The sequence below is a fragment of the Anoplophora glabripennis genome, unplaced genomic scaffold (assembly GCF_000390285.2).
Source record: "Anoplophora glabripennis isolate ALB-LARVAE unplaced genomic scaffold, Agla_2.0 scaffold53, whole genome shotgun sequence".
NCBI classification, from domain to species: domain Eukaryota; kingdom Metazoa; phylum Arthropoda; class Insecta; order Coleoptera; family Cerambycidae; genus Anoplophora; species Anoplophora glabripennis.
The window spans coordinates 348,715-374,257 of record NW_019416376.1 but is presented as its reverse complement, the minus strand read 5'-3'; the positions used below and the strand labels follow the sequence as shown (position 1 = coordinate 374,257).

General features: G+C 33.1%; 1 protein-coding gene across 1 annotated transcript in view; it reads left to right on the top strand.

The window, feature by feature from the left end:
- LOC108905582 (connective tissue growth factor) overlaps positions 1-25,543 on the top strand; it is a 77,676-nt gene that overhangs the window by 32,847 nt on the left and 19,286 nt on the right. The window contains exon 2 of the mRNA XM_018708520.2: positions 21,802-21,927. Within this exon, the coding sequence (XP_018564036.1) occupies positions 21,802-21,927 (126 nt within the window). The remainder of the gene's footprint in view (positions 1-21,801; positions 21,928-25,543) is intronic.

Here is a 25,543-nt window from a genome sequence, read left to right as displayed (position 1 = left end):
GTTTCAGAGACACTGCATATATTTTAATATTACTTGTGCTCCATAGGTCTCGTATATAAAAATGCTGGTTAGCATTATTTTTAGACAACTCATGGCAACAACTCGGGTTATGTTTTTAGGATCAATAACTGCATCAGCAGAAGCACTCACCACGTTGATATTAATGAAAGTTCCCTTAGTTTCAAAAGGAAAACTTTAGTTGCAAAATCGAATTAATACTTTACTCAATCTCCGAAAAACTTAAGGCGCAACTTTTCTTAAAAAAATTGATGAACTAATATGAAGTGAATTGACGATCCTTGCATTTTCTTGAGCACTGAAATTGCATTGAAAGGCTGCAAATATTTTCTGTACTTGTGTATCCTATGTTTTTATATCAGTATTTTTTTTAAAATTTTCAATTTTTTCGGATAAGTCTAAAATAGATTATTTTTCTAAAAACCATGTAAAATATTTTTACCTGACTACATAATACATCAGAGTGGAGCTTCTTCGTCTTATTTGTGAATACATCGACAGAAACCTACTACGAGACTTTCTGGAAATAATTTATGTACGAAGTTCAACCAATGTATGACATAAGCTCTTTTCATATACATTTACATGTCATATTTCTAGATGTCGGCCGCAACGGTAGATACGGAAATATTTTTCAGGAAACTTTTGTTTTGCAGCTGTATTTAACCCCCGTACTCTCACATGGTTTGGGAAATATCAGAGAATTTTATATGGGAAATTACGTCTCTTAGACCGATCGAAATAACTCATTTAGAAGGAAAGAAAGGAAAATTGTTACCTGGACTTTTATAAGTCGAAATGGTAAAGGGGCTTATAATAAAGAAATAAAAAATAAATGCGTGAGCAGGTGTGGCGGAGGGTTGATTTGAGGGGTTGAAATGTTATGGAAAATTGTATCAGTGGAATTTCTGGCGAAAGTTGAGGTCAAACAAAAAAGTATCTAATACAAAAGTTGCAGATCATGCAAAAATCTACAACTTTTGTAGAAGTCACATTTTAAGATAACCTCAAATTTTCCGAGAAAAAATGCGAAAAACAGTTTTTTTTCTGATTATTCGTTTTTTATTTCTCATTTCCACAAAAATAATTTAATTTTGACGAAACTTGGTGAAAGTATACATTTTGTGTCTTAAATAACCACTTTTTTTTTAAATAAAAAAATCAAGAAGTTTCCGAGGTATTTATTTTTTCCGGTCTGAAACACTTTTTTTCAAAGAAAAATTTTACTTAGAAAAATCATCGTATCAAAAATGCAAAAAAAAAATTAAAAAATGATTAGCAGTAATGAATTTTTCAGTAATTGTTGATAATTTGTTTAAATTTAAAAAAAATCAAAAACTGATTCATTCAATTGTACGGAAAAAAATACAAAAAAAACTGTCTCATTGTTTGACCCAAAACTTTATTTTTATACAGTATTGCCATAAACTAAGTCGAATAGGGAATAAATAAAATAAATGATAAAATTTTTCCGTAGGATCGATTTGTCTACTTATTCTTTTAAAATTTTGATGAATTCATAGATATACAGTGTGTCCAAGATAAGGATGGGATAGCATTAGGATCTAGGAAACGTAAGAGATACGGGGTGGCTGAGATTAGAAAAATGTTGTGTTTTTTTTTATAGATAACAATATGCCGTTTAGAAAGTTTTAAAATTCCGTGTAGTTCCGGAGATATCCGGAAAAACCCGAAATTTTGCAAAATTATTTAATTTTTTTCTGGCATTATTTGAAAACGAATTTTAAAATAAATTGCATATTTACAATGCCACTTTTTTCGCCCTATATAATGGCTCCACATTTTTGCAATCCGACGTTTCGTCTTCGAGGGGACACCATCAGGTTAATTTTTTTAAATACATCGCTGCTATTTTTATGATAAAATCTAGTCACGTTTAATTCTGAATTAGATGATATTACTATTGTAAAAAGTTTTTAATTTCTTTTAGCTATCATTTAAAATTTTTCCTGAGTACGGCTCTGAATGCTTTCAAAATATCTATTGATGAAGGATGAAGTCATTACAATATAAAAGTCAATATCGCTCAAAATATCCAACAAAATTTTCTACTACTATTAGCAATACTAATTAGAAATAATAAAACATTTCATAAATTCGTATTATTTTTTTATTAGGTACAATTTTTTAAATTATTGATTAAAATAAATTGTTGGATATTTTGTGCTGTATTGACTAATATTGTTATGACTGCCTCCAATAGATATTTTTTTTATTAATTCGACTTGGATGTTTATAGCGATACTGTACAAAAATAAAGTTTTGGGTCAAACAATGAGACACAGCTTTTTTTGTATTTTTTCCATAGAATTATAATCAGTTTTTGATTATTTTTTTTAATTTAAGCAAATTATCAAAATTACTGGAATTGTTCAGTAATTTTTTATTTTTTTGTGAATTTTTGAGCATGTTTTTGAACTGTGATTATAGATTTTTTTATTTCACCTAAAAGTATATATCAAAACGAAAAAAATGATCACGGCAGAACTCTGTACGATGATTTTTTTAAGTAGAATTTTTCTTTGAAAAAAATAAAATGTTTCATATTGGAAAAAATCAATATCTCGGAAACTTTTTGATTTTTTATCTAAAAAAATTTACAGTTATTTAAGACACAGAAAGGTATACTTTCACCAAGTTTCGTCAATATTAAATTATTTTTTCGGAAATGAGACAAAAAACGAGAAATCAGAAAAAAAGTGTTTTTCGCATTTTTCTCGGAAATTTTGAGGTTATCTTAAAAAGTTTGACTGACAAAAGTCAACTTTTGTATTGGATACTTTTTTCCTTGACATCAACTTTCGCCAGAAATCCCAATGATACAATTTTTCACAACTTTTCAACCCCCCAAATCAACCCTCCGCCACCCTTGCTCATGAATTTATTTTTTTTTTGGATATATTATACGCCCATTTACCATTTCCACTTATAAAAATCCAGGCAACAATTTTTTTTTCAAGTGTAATATGGTCGGACTATGGTATATCTGCCCGGTCTTTATGGTTAAGTAAAATTTGACGTCAGTTCGATTCATAATGTTTTTGAAACTTTTGAAAAACACATTCTTGATTTCGAAGTACCTAATAGAATTATCGATATTAGCATATTTGTTTTTTATGAATTACAAACTTTAATCCTACAGAAAAGATTTTCGACAGCTTATTCAAAACACCATTTAAAAAATATTCCCATTGATTTTATCGTGTCTAAATTGTAGTTGTTTCATTTTACCCAACTCCGCACTTTTGTCCGTATTTGGCACACACACACACAAAACGAAGGTAAATATCACGAACAGGAGGCCTGAAAAAAGTCCAACCTTTCATAAACAAGACAAAGCTTCCATTAAACTGAATAAATAAAAACCGTTTGCGCGAAGCGCGACCCTCGCTCTTGAATGCTTACGCTGCTGCTATATATCATTTTACCTTTTATTAAAAATGAAACTCAGCTGTTCGTCCGAAGTATCGGGAAGCTGAAGGAAACACGAGACAGTATCACGAGCTGCAGAAATTGGAGAGAAAATTATAAAACAGCAAAATATTTGGCGTTATTCAAAAGATAATTTACTTACAAAGATCCCAAATGCAACTGAGTTAGAAGTGATTTTTGAAGATTGATTGTAGAGTTGTGTTAGTTATTAGATGAACTGTGTTTAACTTGTATATATAATGACACTTGTTACATGATAGTATGACAATAATGAACTATCGATAATATACGGCGAATATCAGCCAAATGCTACAGACGCATCGCTTCGTTATGTAGAACGTTTTTTGATTAAAAGAAAATGGCTAAAACCCTTACACTGAATCTGCATCACCTTTACCGGAAACTGTATCAAGGCCGTGTATATTTGGAGCGTTGAACCAATCGATGGAAACTGACTCGACTGTCTGGCGTCTGATACACTGCCGTAAGAAATTCCGACAACCGTCTACATCCGGACTGAAAATCCGCTTTAAATATGCATCAGTCCGCACCTTAAAATTTTACATGCCCGGGGCTGTCAGTCATTTCGTACGCATCAAATATAACGAAGGGGGCGAATACGTCCCCCTTTATCACTCACTTATTGTGTTTCGTCGAGAACGTAATAAAAACACAAGAAGTGCCGGAGTGCCTCCGTAGAAGACCTGGAAAATAAATATTGCATTCCCTCGCCTTCCTAACTACTCAGACATAAAGCTTTTTGCTGCGGAACTTCTTGTGAGACCTACTTAGAGAATTAGTTATTTCAGCCAACTCGGAGTTTTGTTTTAACGTGATAATAGTTTTTTTGGTCGACCACCGGACAAAAACAGACCGTGGGGATGGTATTTTGCTTTAAGTGATTCGTTATGGGTAATATTAATACGAACTAAAAAAATCCGTTGCCTCGACTGTCCTCTCAAAATAAACCATTTCAAAACTACGTAAAAATGTGATTTTCAGTCTTGTTAAGCTGTATAATGTACATTTAACATAACTAACAGATAATTAACATGTTTATTTTCATATTTAGAAGGAATTTAATGTATTAAATTAAAAACAAAAACAATGTAATGCATTGAAATTGATATTGATTTTTTAACCAACAACTGCTTAAAGAAGCAAAATTGTATCGAGGTAACTTGATGTTCTGTAAGTTCTGTACCCTCTGAATTATTGAACTATACATATATGTAGTAATGTTAGCATTCACAAGTGCCAGCTGCCAGCAACAGACCTTTCCCAGTTTTGCTTGTAGTTGACTTTAACAACGTACTTGAGTTCTTCCTGCGTTTTTTAAAGGAAAAGCCATGATTTATTATTAAATCTAGATGCTTTCCCCTGCTTTCCATCCACCAGGTGTTCGTTCAATTTTATCACGACGACTGAATCACCAAATATAATTTCTTATGAATACTGAGTACATTTACATCTAGAAAACAATGTATCAAAAGGTCAATGCATGACTTCAAAAACTGAGGACACTACAAAAACAACAGTCGAAAGTGTACGAAGTACACAATGGCTTTGTAATTTATAAGGTCTCCAGGCTCCAGCAAAATGTCCGCCCATTTTAGTACAAACATCGCTAACGCATCTTCTTGCTGCTAATGGTGCAAGTCCAAAACTAACCCGTATATTTTGTCGCGTTGTATTCATGAGCTTGTACGGAAATTTCTCCGTTTTTTGTCCGCTTATGAGCAGAAACAGTGAATAGGGACATTAACTTACATACTACTATGTAGGAAAAAAGACACATTTTCTTACTAGTACTCAATGAAATGTGGTAGGTTTTATTATAACCTACTGTACGTTGTTTATTATCAATTATTTAATAAACAGTTCTATCTGAATTTCGTAAAAATGCAAGAAAGTAATTGTGTTCCTGGGGTTGTTTTTGAAGTAGTTCAAGAAGCAATTTTCCATTTATTTCCAGCAATATCCATGGAACATTACGAAAAAGTGTTCGCCAAATTTAACGAATGGAGGGAAAAACAAGAGTAATGACAATAAATGCTATAGTATTTTTTACATTTGAAGAAAAAATATGCAATTTCATCTATTTGGTCGAAGTATTCGATGTTGAAGGCTACTATAAAGGTCTACAAAAATATAGATACAGGAAAATATAACAAGCTTACTGCTTATTTGAAGAGTGAATGCACTAATGATGGGAGTTTCTGATCCCTGTCGATGCTGCGAATAGGAACATTTTTGAAAATTGAAAATCTACTTGTTTCAATACCTGAAAGCCCGATTATAAGGTGATTGTGGATAAAATAAATTGTAAGTACTTTGAAACGGTATTAAACACAATGTTGATAATTCTTTTGTCCGATTCCTTAACAGCATTCGGAGATTTATAAGTTCCCAAAGCTGCAATTTCAAGAAATACTCGTACTATACGGTGATATATAGTTTAAAGGATTGTCTGACTTGGATACTTTTCGTTACATTTTCGCAACCTCTTTCTTCGAGCAAAAATTTACTCAAAATCATTTTAAATGCAAATATACCAATTTTTTAATCAACGAATAGCGTCTTTGAATGTTTTAGGCATAATTACAATTTCCCTATAATTCCGTAGCCAATACTTACACGATTTGTAACGAGGTGATTAAAAAAATATATATATTTTTAAATTAATCAGTTACTGAGGTGGCTCGTCTTCAGCAAGATCAAACTGTGTATGTGTAATATCTTGTTTGCTGAGAAGGGCCTACTTGTTGCCACTTAATAATGCAGTTTGGATCCATTAATATTTCCAATACTACTCAGGACATTGTTCGTAATTAGTTGGCAACTAAAACTTCGAGGTAGCAAACCTAGCAGTGAGCAATCATATTACAGAAATATACGCCCTAAATTTCTGGTTGAGGACAAGCATCCCTTCATATCTGGGTGAAGAAATAGAACGAGGGCTAGATTAACTTAAAATAAACTTTGAAAGCCGTTGACTATGCAAATACACTGCAAAAACTTAATTCGGACAGCAGTCTCTTAAATTAAGCTTCCTTAGAATAATATCTAAAATTGAAAAGTGAAAAAAAATTCACAGTTGCTAATTCTTTCAGTTTTAAAAAAATTTATAATTCGTAAGTCGTTAATAGCTATCAAAAATATGGTGAGTCCCGGATTAGATCCTCGAGAAACTCCTGATTCTATAGCAAATACTACAGATTTACGCCCACTGCGGGAAACATAATAAAGTCAATATTTCAAATAAATTTTAAAATACTATGGTACCAGAAGTAAACGTACACCAAGATGACGATATATCTCTACATATCAACTTAGCATGTTTCCAAGTTAACATCTCCCTCAAATTTTAATAATCGCGTAGAGTACAATTAAGCCATCGGGGCGGTTTTTTTTTACCTCGGTCGCTCCAAGGATCCTTTTTATGCCGACGAGTATATCAGGCAAGGTTGCAAGATAAAAAGGTCTTTCGTTTCCATACAATCCTAGGCGAACAATACAGTCCACTATTATCTCGCCTCGACAAAGCTTGTTTGGTAATTAACGTGGCACAGTCGAGGAAGTCATTAAGCGGTTATTTAGTGGAAAATTCTGCAGCTCCCATGTCATAAATTACCCTCGAGGAATAAATTCAGCACAAGATGTATGTCTTGGTAGAAAAACAACAAGAGCGGCGTTGGTAACAGGGACCAGATTTATAGTTGAAATAGTACCTTCTCATAATGACACACTTGTTAGTTCGAATCAAGGATGTTATATTAAACCATATGATGCAAAAAAAAATAAAAAAGGTGATAAATATACACTTACTTTACGAAACAAGGAATTACCAACATGTCGAGTACTGCTGGACTTGAGAAGGATTGACACAACATATTTTCACATGATGCTTTATGAATAAATAAATAGAAATAGTTGATGAACAGTACATCTTATTAATTGTAAAGAATCCTGTTGGCTATTTCATTTCTGTTACTTAAACTGTCAGCAACATAACTTTCTGCAATTGTGGCTGATTTCCACCCACCACGTCTCTTGATTGCTAATACATCAACTCTTGTATTAGCCAACATTGCCGATGTTCTTCGAAATGAATGACCTGTATATGTTTCAGGATGTTCTAGATTCAAAAACTCTGCATTCTTATTAGGAATCATAGAAAGGGTATTCTTGCCAACTGGTTGGTTACAGCATCTACCTGCTTGATAGCGCATAAAGAAGCGTGAAGTAAAGCTTTCTTCGGAAGTGGAAAAAGATACATTAGAGGCCGTGGGGAAACTATTGCCCCAAAAATTGCGGATAATATATGAAAAAGATTGATGCTGAATACTACTTGATCTGTTGATTTGACTTGTATAAAGCACACTTTAGCATTTTCTGTAAAAAAGATGTTATTTTTCTACAATATTCTCTTTTTATACTTGTTAACGGAACTGGATAATATGTTCACCGGGTAATCTCCTTAGAAAACTTTATATATTTCCAGAGAAAACTTTCCTTTCGCATATCGATTAAGAGGACGACTTCGAAAATTGCATCAGTTAGCGGGATTTGTCTCTTCCTTTATGGCATTTTTTCGGGGATAGCAACGGGATCGTTTAGAATGACAACGCATTGTTAGAACTGACTTCGTTCCACACGCTAAGGAGATACGGAGCCTCGCTTAAAATTGGAACACAATATTTTCCTAAAACTCTCATCAACGTTTAGGTATGCTAAAAAGCAACTTTAAATGCGGATTAATAATGTAGAAAACAACTACTCTGAGGACTAAAGCCCCGTCCATGAATGAATTGCACCCACAACGTATACCATCCATGTTAGCTACGTCTGGAGATGTGCTGTTATGTTTTATACAATTTAATATCAGAAATGTATGACCTATTCCTAAACGACTACTATGCTTGCTCATGGCGACGTATTAGCATTTTACATTGCTAACACGTCCTATGATGCTGTAATATACGATGTCAGGACTTCTTCAGAACATGACACTTCAACCCCTTGAATTATGTTGTGGCTGTATGTCGTCAGTCTCGGTTTACGGATTCACTTTCATGTCTTCGGGGGGTCCAAATGAGGTCACGTAATTTCTTTGTTCGGAACAAAGGGGTAGGGATCCCGTAGCGAAACGGCCGAGACAGTTGCACACTTGCGAAAACTAATTGGAACTAGGGAAAACTATTATAATTACCGGATATTGCGTTGCAATGTTAAATACTTCTCTAGTGAAGTATTTAATCTCAGCTCAGTTTCTGACGTTGAAAAACTGTTTACTTATTTACCTACTAATGAACTTTTTTTTTTGTTTACATCGCTAGATTTTGATTTTATTCGTTGCATATACTTTCGTCTGGAAACTCCAAACTGTAATTAAGTGTAAGATAAAAAGGCAAACATGAACTTGGCCAGACTCATTAAATTTGCATAGGATTGGTTAATTTGCTTTAAATTGTGTGCTAGTAGCTAAAACCAGAACGAATCAAACTGTGTAAACTTAGCGAACGAAACGACGTTCTGGGTAACTTTTAAGTAGCGTCGCTGTTTATTAGCTGTTTGAGGGGTCTATTATGCAGGGGAGAGTTAAATCGTTTCGATGGAAATTCAGTGATTGCTGATTTTACTCCCTTTGAATACGGGGTCTGTTCAGAAAATAACCGAACTTTAGTATTAGGTTGCATTCTCTACAAATATTTATGAAAAATTTACAATTTCTTACGAGAATTTACACAATCGAAGATAAAAAGTTGAGAAGTTCTTTGATTGCACTTACATTACATCTAAAAACACAAGTCACTATTTTTAACCAAACTGTTCGAAAAGTAAACAATGACAGTACATTTATATCTTAAACAATCGTTATGAGAATAATACAACTTTAAAAATTTTATTAAATTGACATTTTAACCTGGCGCTTACCTCATGTGATCTAATTAATTTTAGGCTGAAAAAACTGACAAACAGAGAAAGTAAACTTCCTCATAGCGGCCTTAATTAATTACGGAATTAATCTCAGCAAGTACTAGCCGCAAAATAGAGGCCACAGCTACCTCTGTGCCACTGGATTATTTTGCAGTCATTTATCACGTAGATTTTCCGAAACCATACTAAACTTTTGGAACTGTAATGCAATTAGCACCGGGTAAACGAAGAACTATTTAAGCCGTGACGTTTGGAAAACGGATGAAACATAGTTGCAGTAACTTTGATATTATTAATTACTTTTGGTAAGGAAACTGCCAGCCCGAACTGCGCTGATCGCTTCTGAGAGATAGATCATCTCTATTTAGATTCAATTTATTTACACTACCATCCGTAGTTGAATTAATTCATTCAAAAATGTTCTAAATAATATATAATAAACAAAGCAGTGTTAGTAGTTCCTCAAGGTTCTATCCTTAGCCCCTATTATTCAGTTTATTTATAAGTGCTGTTCTTTGATTTATGGATTTATTTCTATAAAAATATTATTTAACAATATTTAGTTGTATCTGGCAGAGCATTTAAAGCTTTCGGCTTTGTTAGAAGAGAATACATACATCAATAATATGGTCAAGGAATTATTCTTTATTTCTATATTTGTACCTTCATTTTTGTACCTACATCTGTATCTTTATTGTACTTATATCTGTATCTTTATTGTATCTATATCCATACTGTGTTTATTGTACCTATATCTGTATGTTGTACTTATTATTGTATCTATATTTGTACTTTGTATCTATATCTGTACTATCTGTAATTTTTGTACCTATATATGTACCTTTAGTGTACCTATATTCGTACTGTGTTTATTGTACCTTTATTTGTACCTTTATTGTAGCTATATCCTTATATATACCTTGTACATATTATTGCACCTATACCTGTACCTTATATCTATATTTTACCTTTATCTGTAATTTTTGTACCTATATCTGTACCTTTATTGTAGCTATATCCTTTTATGTACTTTGTACATATTATTGCACCTGTACCTGTACCTTATATCTATATTTTACTTTATCTGTAATTTTTGTACCTATATATGTACCTTTAGTGTACCTATATTCGTACTGTGTTTATTGTACCTTTATCTGTACCTTTATTGTAGCTATATCCTTATATATACCTTGTACATATTATTGCACCTATACCTGTACCTTATATCTTTACCTTTATCTGTAATTTTTGTACCTATATCTGTACCTTTAGTGTACCTATATTCGTACTGTGTTTATTGTACCTTTATCTGTACCTTTATTGTAGCTATATCCCTGTATGTACCTTGTACATATTATTGCACCTATACCTGTACCTTATATCTATATTTTACCTTTATCTGTAATTTTTGTACCTATATCTGTACCTTGCATATCTTTGCACCTCAATTCTTGTTATTTTTGTCACTTCAGAATACCTCATCTGTTTGAATTTGTTATATGTTTCGTTCAACATATATTTCTTTCAACTTGTATATTTTAGTTAATATTAGTTTGAGCAGTTTTTATTTGAATTTATTTATGGAATATTTTACTTATATTATAATTCCACTTCCGAAAAAGTAATATTGCCAATACCTCATCCGTATTTCATAAACGTGACTTACCCTTTAATTTTTTTAATCAGAAGCTACTATTACACGCTGCCATTAGCTGCTCATTAAAACCCGACTGAAATGAAACGAGAAATCGTCACGGAAAATGTACTTTTAAAAAGCCTGACGTGTATTGTGCTGATACTGGAAAACGTCGCTTCAATTACAAAAAGCGTAACGTTTCTTATCGCGCTGCTGTAGCGGGTTCTAATAACGAGTTGATTTCACAGAAAGCATGTGGTCTGTAACAGGGAAATTAAACTGTTACGTTGGGCCCTGAAAAAAGATAAATTATTGCCCATTTAATAAAAATGTTCGTTTGTTTTTGTTAAGCCAGCTCGTGTCTCCGAAATCCCATGAAAAACAAAAAATTATGTTTGTGTAAAACTGTATTTATTAGTTGAAGACGTACCTTTCTCCATTTGTTGTGTGTGTCTTTTGTTTTATTGTCTTTCTTATTGCACGATATCCAATTAAATATTTCATTTTCATTGCAATTATCAGCAACATTTACAAAAAGAAGAACTTTAAATACTTATTATTAGAAAATGATTTTAATTTTTCTCGACAGAAAAATTAAGCCCTTCTCAATGCCTCTTCTAATTAAAATTAATTCCCAGGAAGTAATCTTTTTTTAAAGTGCCGTTAAACTTTGTAACGTTATGAATTTTTCAGGCCAATATTTGAATATCTCCGGGGCACACGGTATTCTATCTGCTCAACTTTTCGGAGGGGCCTGGATGCTCTTTTTTCCTTGATTTATCTGATGCGTTAAACAGCATAAGCAGTTCCTTTCTGAGGCTGTCACCCCTCGGCATTGTATTTCTTTGCAGGATTTAATTAAATTTTAAAAAATGCCTAATGCTGAGTGACGCCAGAGGCCGTATCATTTTACATGGAGGCCTTGGAATTTATCAAAGATTTTTTTCTCAAAGGACGGAAAATAGATTAATACTTCAGAGAGAAGAACGACATCGTCAACAAATGTGCTTAAGAATATAAGATTTTAGAATTAAACAGGGTATAAAAGCGATTTCGCGACATCTCTCGTCAAAGCAAGCAAAAACAAAGTAAATATTTTAGGCTATTCAAGAACCAATCAAGATGTAGATTGGTAAACTGAGGAAGTGAAAAAATGTAACTAGTGGCGTTGGAATTAGGATAGTTTTAAGAAATTTCCGCTGTCGAAAATGTTAATTCAGTTTTTGTGAAGCAATAATGCTTTAAAATCTAATAAACAATTTAGAGTAACATATTTTATATTTTAATATTACATTAAAGTAAATTAATGATTAGATATTTTTTTTTCATTTATCGTAAAGATTTATGTAATTTAAACTTCTAATCTAGGGTTGTTCTAGAAATTTCCATTATAATTACTAAATTGGTTCTATAAGAAACAAAAGAAGTGGGTTGGGACCTTTAAGAGATAATCCGACGGCCGGTAGCCTTACAGACTCCGTTTTGAATTAAGCCGGGGCAGCGGAAAAGCAAACACATTATTTTACGGGAGAATTCAATATTTATTTAACGACATTTTGCGGTAGTTTGATAAAGGGTATTACGGTCACTAGATAACGGCATTTGATACGGAGCTGTCCGTTGGCCTTTGTTCACTGGGTCCGGCGAGTTTTATCTGAATCCAACTAGACAGTGGCGCAGAAAATTCTATTAAAATACAGGGTGCCTCACGGTGACGGACCATTAGAATTATTTCAGACTACTTCGATTTGAATGTTGAAAATTTCGGATACCGGGTTTTCGGGCATGCCCTTCTCAACTAAAATAATGGCGACCACGTACCACTTCCGGTTATAATGGAAGTCGCCATCAACTTTCTTATTTTTAATGGAGCACCCTATATATTATTGCAATTTTTCTACGTGTTATTTTAGGTGGACTTTTATGAAGTTTCCCTATTCCTAAAATTAACCGTTTTCGAGATATTTAATTTTTTTCAAAAGTCCATCTAAAATAAGTGTTCCATTTAAAATAAGCAAGTTGATGGCGACTTCCGGTATAACCGGAAGTGGTACGTGGACGCCATTATTTTAGTTGAGAAGGGCATGCCCGAAAACCCTGTATTCCAAATTTTCAAAATTCAAATCGAAGCAGTCTGAAATAATTCTAATGGGTCACCGTGAAACAGCTTGTATACATTAGAATGTCCCATATTACTATTAGATTGGAAATGTAAGGATACTATTGTGTCTCGTAATACGAATTAAGAAAACAGAAAGTTATTAACAATTTTGTAAGGTGATCTACTGTTTAGGAAAAATATCAAACAATTCTGGTAATTAATGTATGTCGTTTATACAATATTTTAATTTATTTAATAAGCACGATTTAAATTATGCATAATTACTCAATAATCACCAAATTATACCGATTTTGAAACATGTAATTATTTACTCTTCCAACAAATTAAATGCATTTATTTAAATAATGTATTCTAAAATTAAAATATGCATAATACATGCTATTATTATTTAACATAAATTTTAACATTAACACAAACTGGTTGATACGGAAATTGTTTTATATTTACATTTAGATAAATAAATTATCATCTATTTTTACTGTGATTTATTTTTTCAGCAATGTAGGAGCTAAAGCTGAAGCTTTTAAAATTGTCTATTATTTTCCTCGGCTTTTGAGAATTTTTTTGTTGAAATTACCACCACCTTAAAAATGTATATTATTTCTTTCGGCTTTTGAAAATTCTTTTTGTTGAAATTACCACCAACTTGATCCCCATAAATCATTTGAATCAAACAACGTAACATTTTAAACGTACAAGTTAGGGTCATAAAATCAACATCGCCTGAAAACACAACGAATTGCGAAAGGATCAAATCAATTGCAGAACCAACAACGCCACCAAAAACGATTTGTTTAAGAAAGTTTGTAGCCGGTAACAAATCTCCCGTAAATAACCATGAATGCCCTATACAACGGCAGTAAATTAAACTCAAACTCATTTGCCCCAAACCTGAATTACCATCGGTATTCAAATCGATGTCGTGAAACCTCGCCGAACATTACATTGAAGCGGATAAGAAAACATTCAACTCTATGGAATGGCGGCGGCGCCGGTCAAAAATCGGCCTCGTGACGTGACTGTAGAACTGAATCAACAAAGTTGGTTGGCATCGAGAACCGTAGCCCGCCTGTTTATCAGCTGGAAAATTCACCAATAAATTCGTCTTGAAGCAAGTGTATCTTTTTTCTTTAAAAAAATTTTTTGTATCACAACATTTAATAAGAATATACAGTTTTTTTTCAAATTTTCATGAACTATATACAGGGTGATTCACAAATGGTGACCAAAAATGAATCCTCGTATTCTTTGATGAATTTTAAGGAGAGTCTTTCCTATAAAGTTTTTATCTAGGACGCTTCGTTAAAAAGATACAGGGTGTTGAACATCAAAAAATATTTTTAATTTTTTTAAATAATTTAAAGACTAGTAAGTGAAATAATTTGAAATTAGACATAAATGTGTATGTAAACATTGTCCAAAATCTGAGGGCTTTTCCCAAAATATACGTGCTCCAGTGGCGAAGATACAGGGTATCGGTAGTATCTGTATAGTATAGAATTTTTAGGGTTCAGAAAAATGTGAACAAATTCCGGTAGACAATAAAGGCCCTGATCAATCCAAAACCGCATTCAGTTTTTGTCTCGCTCCTTCAATTTTTGGAGGGTAATCCCATGCTTTACTGAAATCTGATAATGAGAAAAGTCACGTTCATACCAACGATCCCAAACGCAATAAAGTGAAAATGCTCCACCGACGCCATAATACTTCCTTTGTTACATTCAATTCATTTTTTTTCTTTAATAAACCTAATATTAAATGTTAGGTACCGTATTTTTTTTCAAAACATTAAGAAATAGAAGGAAAACTAAAAGCTTATTAAATTTAACTCACTTCTGATTTTCGTTAAGCATCAAAAAACTGTTAGCAGCTCGGATAAGTATCTACCGTACACAGCGCGTTATATTTATCTCAATTTTGCTGGAGCATCCTTTTATCGGAATTATGAAAGCATGATTCACACGGTTTAATTAAAAGCTTTCAGGTCCTTTAGAAATCGTCCATATTTAGAAAATTTTATTATCCGCGCTGATCCTGCAAAGTGAAAATTACGGCCGTCGTGCATTAAAACACTTTAATTTAATTATGAGGCACGATTAAAAAGTTTAACGCATTGCGACGGTGTTAACAGACCAGCTGGATTACATAGAGAGCTTCATACAGCATATTATTTTTTTTATAAAAACGTACATTTATCTAATCAAATCAATTAATAGGCGAGCGGTTCACCCCTAAAGGATGCTTCTAAAATATAAGGTAACCGACTAAATAAAAAAAAAACTACCGCATTAAAACTTTTTTTATTTTATAAAGTGTATTTTTCTGATAATTTACACATTTTTTTATATTTTTCGGCGTGGTCAGTCAATTGTTATAAACAAAAAAGTTGTAAAAAAAATACCTGCCGAATGGCTTTGAAAACAGTTTTTTATTGTAAAATGTAAAACACTTTCTGTTTGACAAAAATTCGAAAAATGTTTCGTTTCCGAGATATTTACAATTCAATGTGAAAAAAGTGACGAAATCGCCTATAACAGAAGTTCATACCTTTGGTCCATTACAAACTAAAATCGGTTGATTAAAAGAAGGAAACTAATAACATCTACATTTAAATCGATAAATTGTAAACTACTCAAAAATAGAATATATTACTGATATGTCGCGTACTACATTACATTTAGTGGATATTTTGAAATTCTTCTGAAATTTCTGCAAGCAAAACGGTTCTATTATTTTACGGAGAACAAAGTTTTTTAAGTCAATTTATTTACACCACAAGGGACAGCTTCTGCTAAGAAGGGGGCTGATATATGAAAACGATTGCCCTGTGGTCGTGGAACAGCGCCTTAAATCTTAAACTTAAATCTAAATTTAACTTCAACTCACAGATCATCTGCAGCAGCCGCTTTTTAGGGAGAAATACCACGAAGTGGGTTCTGGGACCCTCTTTCCTTGAGGGACCGATTAGTTAGAGTCACAACTTCGTAAGCCCTTGAAAAATCATTATAAATACGTTAGGCAAAAGGCAGATTAAGTATTTGCATTGATTTAAAATACCTACGAATTAAAATACAGGTGAGTTGGACTAGCTTTGGAAAGCTAGGTACATTTATTTATCATACAACATACAGGCAATTAAACAAAAATAATATATTGCTATTATAATTATATCGTACATATCATATTATATCATCATCATATCAAACTATTTCATCTTGATGGCATCAAAATACTCTTCCTATATCCTATATTATTGGATTCGACATACCCTTTTTACGTCTATTAATACCACAGAAACCTGCAGTTTTCACAGTTCGTTTTGGCATAAATTACTCTATCTTCTATCGTCATCTGTGAGCAAAACATGTACGTTATTCTGACTCGGAAATACTGAGACCTACATTTAATAATCTTATCAGTTGAAAAACTTTTTTTTTTCAAATGGAATGACCCATATAACATGTGTTAATGCGAAATTGAATGCCCTTTCGACTGGTATAAAGTTGTCCATACTTATCTTTAATAGTTCTCCAGAAAAATCAAGTTATTTTTTAAAGTCCCAAAAAGTAGCTATGTAACAGTGTCAAGAAGGCCTTGCAAAACCACTTTTCTCTCATATTTATAATTCCTGGAAGTGACAGTACCAATGTTTCCTGACATGTTTAAAAAGTGGTTTGACAAACAAAAGTAAACCACTAACGACAATTAAAACAAAACGCAAAACGAAACAAACTGAAACTCGGAACACAACAAGGAGAAGAATACTTAGACTGCTGATTTACATCAATCGCTCGAAGTGTCCTCCATTTTGATTAATACACAAACGAATTCGGATTTTAAAAGACTGTTCAACATTAGTCAGCATGTCTGTTCTTTACAAGGCCCATATGATTCCAGACAACTTTTATTAAAACAATTTTTTTTATATATTTTACAGTTACAGAATTACACAAGAATCCCTCTTAGGTGGAACCCCTGTATATATTCATTTTGAAATAATAGTAGCTTCTTTTTTGTTTTTATTTTTTTTTAATTTAGATTTAATACTTATATACCCTCTTCTCCCCCAACTTGCTCCAATATTAACCATTTTCACCTCATAACTTGCCTTCAACGAATGTTTTACTGTGCACTTGACAGCGCAATCTCGACTCCGATATTAATTAAGTGTAACAAGTGCAATTTTCTCGGATTCGTTCCGGGGCATTCTCGTCGGGAAATAAAGCCCTCCCGATGCACTTATAGCCGAAAGCAACCTAATTGAACAAGAGCAAACAAACGAATCTGCAGACTTTCTTTCGTAGAGGATATTAAAGTTTATTTAGGAGGGTTATTTACGCCATGGTGTGATACAAGTCGGCCAGGTTTTCACGCTTTGTACGTCTCGGTATTTGCTTCGCTCTTTGCCGGGCTCCTGAACATCGTCGCTTCCTGGTTTAATGCGAGAAAAGTTCGAGAGAATTTAATTGTAAATTAGGTGGCGCGCTCGACTTTGTAAAGAACGCCGCGAAGAAATAGTCGGAATGAAATAGACCTATGTATAATGTATTCTAACAAGAACTAGAATCGTTTTAAATAAATAATAGTCTTCGGTAACGTAAGTTTACTTTCCAATTAAACTTAAAGCACTAAAATTTAGGTTTGACCACATAAACAACATTTTAACGTAGCCCTACAAAAATTATCAAGGGGATTAAGATCCGGAAACGTCGCTGGCCATTCTATTTACCTTTCCTACCCACCCATCCTTTTGAAATAATGTTATTTAACTTCTCTGACACTAACTGTCATGTTGAAACCACGATAACTCGCTTGGTAAGTAGACCATTTATGAATAGAGTCATAAAGTGGCCAGCGCGGTATTTGGATCTTAATCTCATAGATTATTATTTTCATGCGGTTACGTTGATAGTACCGTTTATAAAAACAAACTTAATAATTCATTTAAAATGTGAGGGGTATTTTTCTCCTCGTTTGTTAATAGTATGGTAAATAATGTATAGTTATAATAAATAAATTATTAGCAATATCTATCACAAATTACTAAATTTTAGATATAGATTCGTTGAATAAACAATGACGATGATCTAATGACGTTGTGTGAAGCACCTGCTCTGTGAACTATAGCTTGAAATAACAAGTAAACAGCTAACAACATTTATTATCCTTCTCCTTAAGAATTATCATAACCGTTTACTAGATATTGTAAGTGTAATTCAATGCTAGACGAGACTGTAGTCCGCAGAGTAGTTGTTTAATATAATTTGAATATTTAAAAGTTTATTTCACTTAATGCTTTCATAGTATCGACGGATTAGTAGGTCGCTCTTTGTCGGTAAGTACAAAGCAATGCTCTGATAACTAAGACATGACATACTTTGTCTTACGCAACTTTAATATTTAGTGCATTTCATAAATACCTGTTTTTCTTCTACAGCAAATGTAGCATATAGCAGAATAATATAAAGTGTGTTTTGAATATAACCAACGAAGTGCAAATGGAATCAATGCAGCAATTATCCTGAAATATTTCTTTTTAAAATACTCGACAGTTGTGGAATGTTTAATAGTCGTATAGAAAAGGGTAAAAGTAGGAAAGGATTCAGCTTGGCAAGGATACATAGGTACTAGAGAAAAATATTGAAATTAATAGATATACATTTTCAAATCGAGGCATATTTTCAGCAAAAGCGACATACTATTTTAATAAAGAGTTCTTCATAAAGTACTGTAAGAATGAAAATGCCCATAAAAATTAAAACTGTTGGAACTGGAGAACTCTAAATAAAATATTAACTTTTACTTGAAAGAGTTAAAAAGTTACTGTAAAATTGAATGCTATCAGCTATAATCAATGTATTACAGTGACATCAAAGTTTTGAGCAACGTTTCCTATACCTACGTGTTTTAGCAATTTATCACAAAGTTGAATAAATTTAAAATATTTTCGCCCCACAAAAAAAGAACATTTTTTTTCAAGAATCTTTTCGGACTTATGATTTTTACATATTTTTTAGTTTTTTAGTTGCTATAGACGGATATTTCCAATTTAAAAAAAAATAATATATTTAAAAATGGTTCCTTCGTTTTTATTTTTCAAATAAAGTGGAAGAAATATTCTTGGAAATAATAGAAAGTAAAAATACTTACAAAGACGTAGAAATTATTACTTTAGTTAGATAAATTATTACTTCGAGTTTCGTCTGTTTACGTCAAACATCTTCAGAGATATTATGAATCAATGTAATGCTTTTTTCAACTTCAACACTTTATTTCTCGAAAACAGTCGAGATTTTTATCAAGTTTTTTTTAATTTTCTACCTAACCGAAATGTTTAAGAATAATTCTGACACCCTGTACACCTAAACTTTCCATTTTTCATTAAAACTTCTCCAGAATATTTTAACTTATGATGCGACAGCTCACTGTCACTTGATGAAATTTATTCGAATTTTTGTAGACAAAAATATTGGCATTATTCTGTTTAATTTGTAATTTCACTGTCAATACATTTGATCTCAAATATTCGTAACTCTGGTGAAGATACAGGTGTAAATGTTTATACAGATAAGCCTTTCCTTCCTTTGTAAAAGAAACCTCATACAAATGTCGGGTCAACATAAATATACACATTTATATTTAGAATTATTGGGATGGCCGTTTTATGTATCGTCTGATGTCCCCTCCCACTCCGGCTAGGGTTTATTTACCTACACATTTATTTATGAGGCCACAAACTTTCTACCCTCAGTTTTGCAATGCTTCGCAGTACGCTGTACGACTTCTGAAAACTTTATATTATGTGTATTTTATATGTGATAAATAATTTATGGGGTTCATGCAATATACATTTTAAAAGCTGTAGTTGCGACAACATGAATATTTTATGTGTATATCGTGAACGCAAATATTTTCATAGCAAACGTATTTTAATTAAACACATAAAAATTTAGTTTGAAACGGGGCGGAAGTAAACTTGGCAAATCGATATACTGCGTAAAACTAGTTTTGTTTAACCAAAAACGTCACACTGAAAACAAGCAAATAAATACATCATTCGTTATCTCCCCCTTCAATGCAGCAGATAATTATTAAAAAATAATCTATTTTTTGCCAATTTCCATACATAGAGATTTTATGGGATGTTTATTCTACTATTACTTACACACATCTACGTGGCTAAGCAACTTTTACGAAAAATGTCAAATTTGCTTCAACATATCGCGTATATATCCTCATTCTATGCGACCACATCGATTTAAAACAATAGTGGCTACTTTTAATCTACACAGGACTACATGTATTGACCTTTTGCTGGCCAATCCTTTTCCTGACCACTAATAGAATAGAAAAGGTACAGCAAAACCCTCAGGATTTATCACCAGGCATTCTAATGCTTTGTTTTAATGGAATAGGTATGTCAAATAATCCCTTACTTTAGAGTAACCAGCAAATTAGAATTTAAAAAATATTTGGTAGATACTATCTGTATTTCCTGTCCTGTCTCTACATCTCTGAGAGGTTACATAATTTTCATTTCCAACAGTGGGTTTTGGACAGTTACTTATTGATTATTTGACATGTCACCACCTGTTTGCATTTTCATTTAATAAAACAACATTTCAAAGTATTACCACAGACTTGTATTTAGTTTGAAAAGATAAGCGGAAGCTCATATTTCACATTAACGGCATCTGGCTACAAAACTAGTTTAAAATTAATTTCGTGTAATACATTCAGGTAATCCACAGGTTTAGAATTTTTAAATTGCAAAGGATAGTATTCCTTTGAACGTTTAATCATTCTTACTTTGTAGATCGTTGCGCCTGAAACTTTTAACTGCAATCGACTCTCTCCGGGACTTCTGAATCATTAAAACTTCTGGAAATAATTTAAATAACTACAAGTTTCAAGATTCGTATCGCATTTATATGCGATCCGGATAGAGGGGTAGATGTCTTCCAGAACAAACCTGAATAGTGAAAAATATCGCATACAATCGTGAATCGTCAATCGTGTTGTCGAATTCCGTGTATTCACCAAACTATACAAGTACATATTCATCTTTATACTTCTAAATAAAGCTTAGTTTCAGCTGGTTTCAGTTTAACCTGGAATAGTTTGGAATTAATGCAATTAAAATTAGGATTTACGGCCAAAGGATAAAGGTAGAGACAGAAAGGATTACGAGGATGTTCCTTACTTTGGGCACAACTATTTACCACCAATATTTCAGTAGAGGAAGGTCCTCTGATGAAACGAAAATGACTGCTATACAAATTTTCTGCTAATTCAAGATTGTTTTGGTTTAAATTTTGTATGTAAATAGAATCGAATCATACTTATTGCGTGCAAAATGAAATTTTCATTGCATAAAAAACTACAGTCTTGTTTATAAAAAAATAATGATACTTTAACGAAATATTTATGCTTTAGAAGGATTCAATTGACATGCCTTTATCATATTTACTGTTAAATCTATCTTTTTCGTCACGCGTGACTCGTTTGTCTTCGAACAAAGCGAATCACGATATTTTTTGTGTCAAGCTTTGTTTCGCATAGGCAATTCCAGGAGTAGTTCCCCTTTGCCGAGCATTTTTATTTGCCTAACAAATATATGTTTTTGTTTCAGAGGAAAAAAATGGCCTGGAAAGTTTTGTTCCTGATAAGTTTCCTCGGTGTGACGGATAGAGCCTGGGGTGGCAGGAGCAGGAGGCGGGAGCTGCGGACCAGGGAAGCGGTTATATACGCCATTCCCGTGAGTAAACACATTTCTCAGGGAAAAATATTACATTTAAAGTGCTCTGATAGATGTCAACTGAATCCCTTCACACATTCCTTCCCAGAATGACATATTATAAAAGTAACGCATCGCGCACAAGCTTGAAAACAAATATTACCTATGTCCTCGATTCAGTACTTTTGAACTTATAATTAGTAGATACACTGACAAAAATATTTTTCTTCAAACGCCAACACATTATGACTAGTTACAAATCGAATGAATCATGATTATTCTCACTCGCTTACATAAATAACTTTAAACACGTTTTAAAGTAGATTGCCAATGAAGAAAAGTATTGCAAACTTAGACCTGGTAAGTACTCGGAATACCAAAGGTATTTTTCGAAAAATTAGCCCGGATGTCTCAGTACATTTAGTGTAAATGACGGTTAATTTTGATTGGCTATAACTACGTAACTAATAACTTTTAAAACCTACTTTGAAAAATTTGATTTGACTGAATATTCACAAAGTTATTCTAATTGTTTATAAATACAAAAATTCGACCAATGTTTAAACAAGCCCCAGAGCTCTCCTGATTGACGGATTCGAATATTTCAAAAAGTGTTCGAAAGCTAGAGAGCCCGTCTATGTGTGATTACATTTTCAAGTATCTAAGGGTCTTGGTTTTTGCTGCGCAAAATTTTGAAAATTTGAAAATTTTTTTCAAAATCTGGATTACAAAATTATTATGCAAAATCTATAAAACCGATTTTGATGAAATTTGATGTAATGATTCTACTCTACATAACATGAAGTTTTCTTGAGCCAAGTATGAAGGTCCTATACCCAATTTAGGACCCCAAAAAAATTCCCTAAAAAGTAATGTTTTTTAACCACATTTTTGGCGATTTTTTCGATTTTTACAATAATGATCATGATTCATTCGATTTGTAAGTAATCATATTTTGTAAAAAATTTAATTACAAACGTTTTTTCCACCTCCATTTTCGCCTAAAATCAACTGTCGAAAAGATACATAATTAAATAAGAAGAAAAATATGACATTTTTCGAATTTCTTTAACATATTGTGCCGCCAAAAGTTAAGCCCACGTTTTTTTTACGCGCATAGAAAAATTTTCATTTCTAGTAATATTTGAAAGCCAAAAATCTCCGTGGATATACGATTCACCCAAACCAAAACAGATACCGCCTAGTCTACAGTGCTTTCGAAAAGTAACGAATAAATTCATTATTTTTTAAATTGAGAAGTTTTCGAAAAAATCCCCTGGCACGTCGATTTTGTTTTTAAAAAAGACACTTTTTAACATACGACCCATATTTGTGACGTCATCGTTGTTCGAGATATGACGTCATCGGCAATTTTTTTAAATAGCAACCCCCAATTTTGACAATGCCATTTGAAAGAGCGTATCATTCTACATATGCATCCTCAAAAATCATGGTTGCCTGACAGTAGCCTTAGCGACCGAGACTGTTTTTTATTGCTGTCAGATAAAAACTTGAAATCGTACTTTATTAAATAGTTTCTTTCGTTTTTTGAGTTATTTCTTTAGTTCGTATCTTTTGTTTGGCAAAAGCAGTGCATTTGAAGTGTTTATTGAGTAGTAACCTTGTCATTTTATAAAAAAAATGGTTAAATTATTAAATTAACTAAACGAGAACGAATTGAAATTCTTTGCATGATCGGATTTGGAGACAGGATGCGCACCCAAAAAGAAATAGTTGAATTGTTCAATGAAACTCATCCTGATCGACATCCCATTAGTCAAAGCATGGTAAGCAATATTGAGTCTAAATACCATAACTTTGGACATGTTCGTGATCTTCCTAAATCTGCTTAATGCTTAATGTTTTGTTGGCAATATAAGAAAATCATCACTCAACACTTAACCAATTGGCTTCTGATTTCAATATGGCAGCGTCCACAGTTCACAAAATTATGAAAAAAGCAAAGTATCATCCTTATAAGGTATGCCTTGTTCATGAGCTATCCGAAGACGACTTTGATCGGCGAAATCAATTCTGCGAGCAAATGCAAGAGCTATGCAATAATGATAATAATTTCGTAAAAAACGTAATTTTTTCTGACGAGGCTACGTTTGTTTTGAACGGCCATGTCAATAGGCAAAACTGCCGTTATTGGGCTACCGAAAATCCCCGATGGATGATGGAGAATCACACTCAAAGTCCCCAGAAAGCAAATGTATGGTGCGGCATAGTCGACGGAAGAATTCTGGGTCCCTATTTCTTTGACGTCAACCTAACTGGTGCAAGATATTTGGATTTTCTTCGAGACGACCTCATTCCTGAACTAATAACTTTATATCCAGATATAGAGGGACGTGATCTTCCAAGAAATTACATTTTCTTTCAACAAGATGGTGCACCTCCCCATTATGCAACACCTGTCCGTGCTTATTTAGATGAGCTGTTCCCGAATCGTTGGATAGGGAGAACGCCTGATTTGACACCCCTAGATTATTTCTTGTGGGGATACTTAAAAAGCAAAGTATACGTTACTGGACCGGTTAATTTAGAAGATTAATAGCAAGGATTCGTCACGAGATACAACGTATACCTCCTGAAGTTATTGATAATGTCCAAAAAGAATTTATTAATCGTCTTGGCTACTGTCAGGCAGCCAACGGTGCACAATTTGAACATTTAATTTAGTCGATTTTTACATAATCATTATCATTTTCAGTATTGTGAAAATTAAATTTTAAAATCTTCAAACATTATTCTCTTGAAATTTTTGTTATGTAACACCATAATTTTTCATGATCTGTGTATGTAGAATGACACGCTCTTTCAAATGGCATGGTCAAAATTGGGGGTTGCTATTTAAAAAAATTGTCGATGACGTTATATCTCGAACAACGATGACGTCACAAATATGGGTCGTATGTCAAAAAGTGCCTTTTTTAAAAGCAAAATCGACGTGCTAGAGGATTTTTTCGAAAACTTCTCAATTTAAAAAATAATGAATTTATTCGTTACTTTTCGAAAGCACTGTATAATGATTTTAGGAACAAATACTCTTTTTTTCTGTGATTCACTCCATTCAGGTGATATTCTGACAAGCTCTATTATTGGCTGCAGAACTTTGCAGCGCTGCATACGTTTCCCGTGAGCCCCTCTCGAGTCGCCCTTTAAAGGAAGCGATAGGGGTCCACCTCTGGGGGCAGATACCTATTTCTCCGGGGCTGCCCAGCAGGCCGTGAAAGTTAATCTGTCGGGAATTCTGGATGACCAGAGTAAGTCCACGGATAGAGTGTCATTATAGAGGGAGGAAGTGAACCGCCGATGATTGGCCATCTGATCCTGCCGTTCCGGAACGTCGGCTTTCTGCGTCCGTTTTGAACCGCTTCCGGGGCTGTGAGGATGATGAAGTTCTTACATGTATCATAAGTTCGCGGAAGAGGAGGTCTCGGGAAGCCCGTCCGTCTTAAGGAGTCGCAGTGCTAGAAAGGCCAAGAGTCTAAAGACACTAATTCACGTTACTATATTTTCAGTAACACTCTTATTTCTTTAATCAAAATTAACTTTAATTGACTCAAAGTAATCTAAGAAACATGCCCCTGAAGTTATAACATGAACATAAAGAACACCCTGTATATCTACT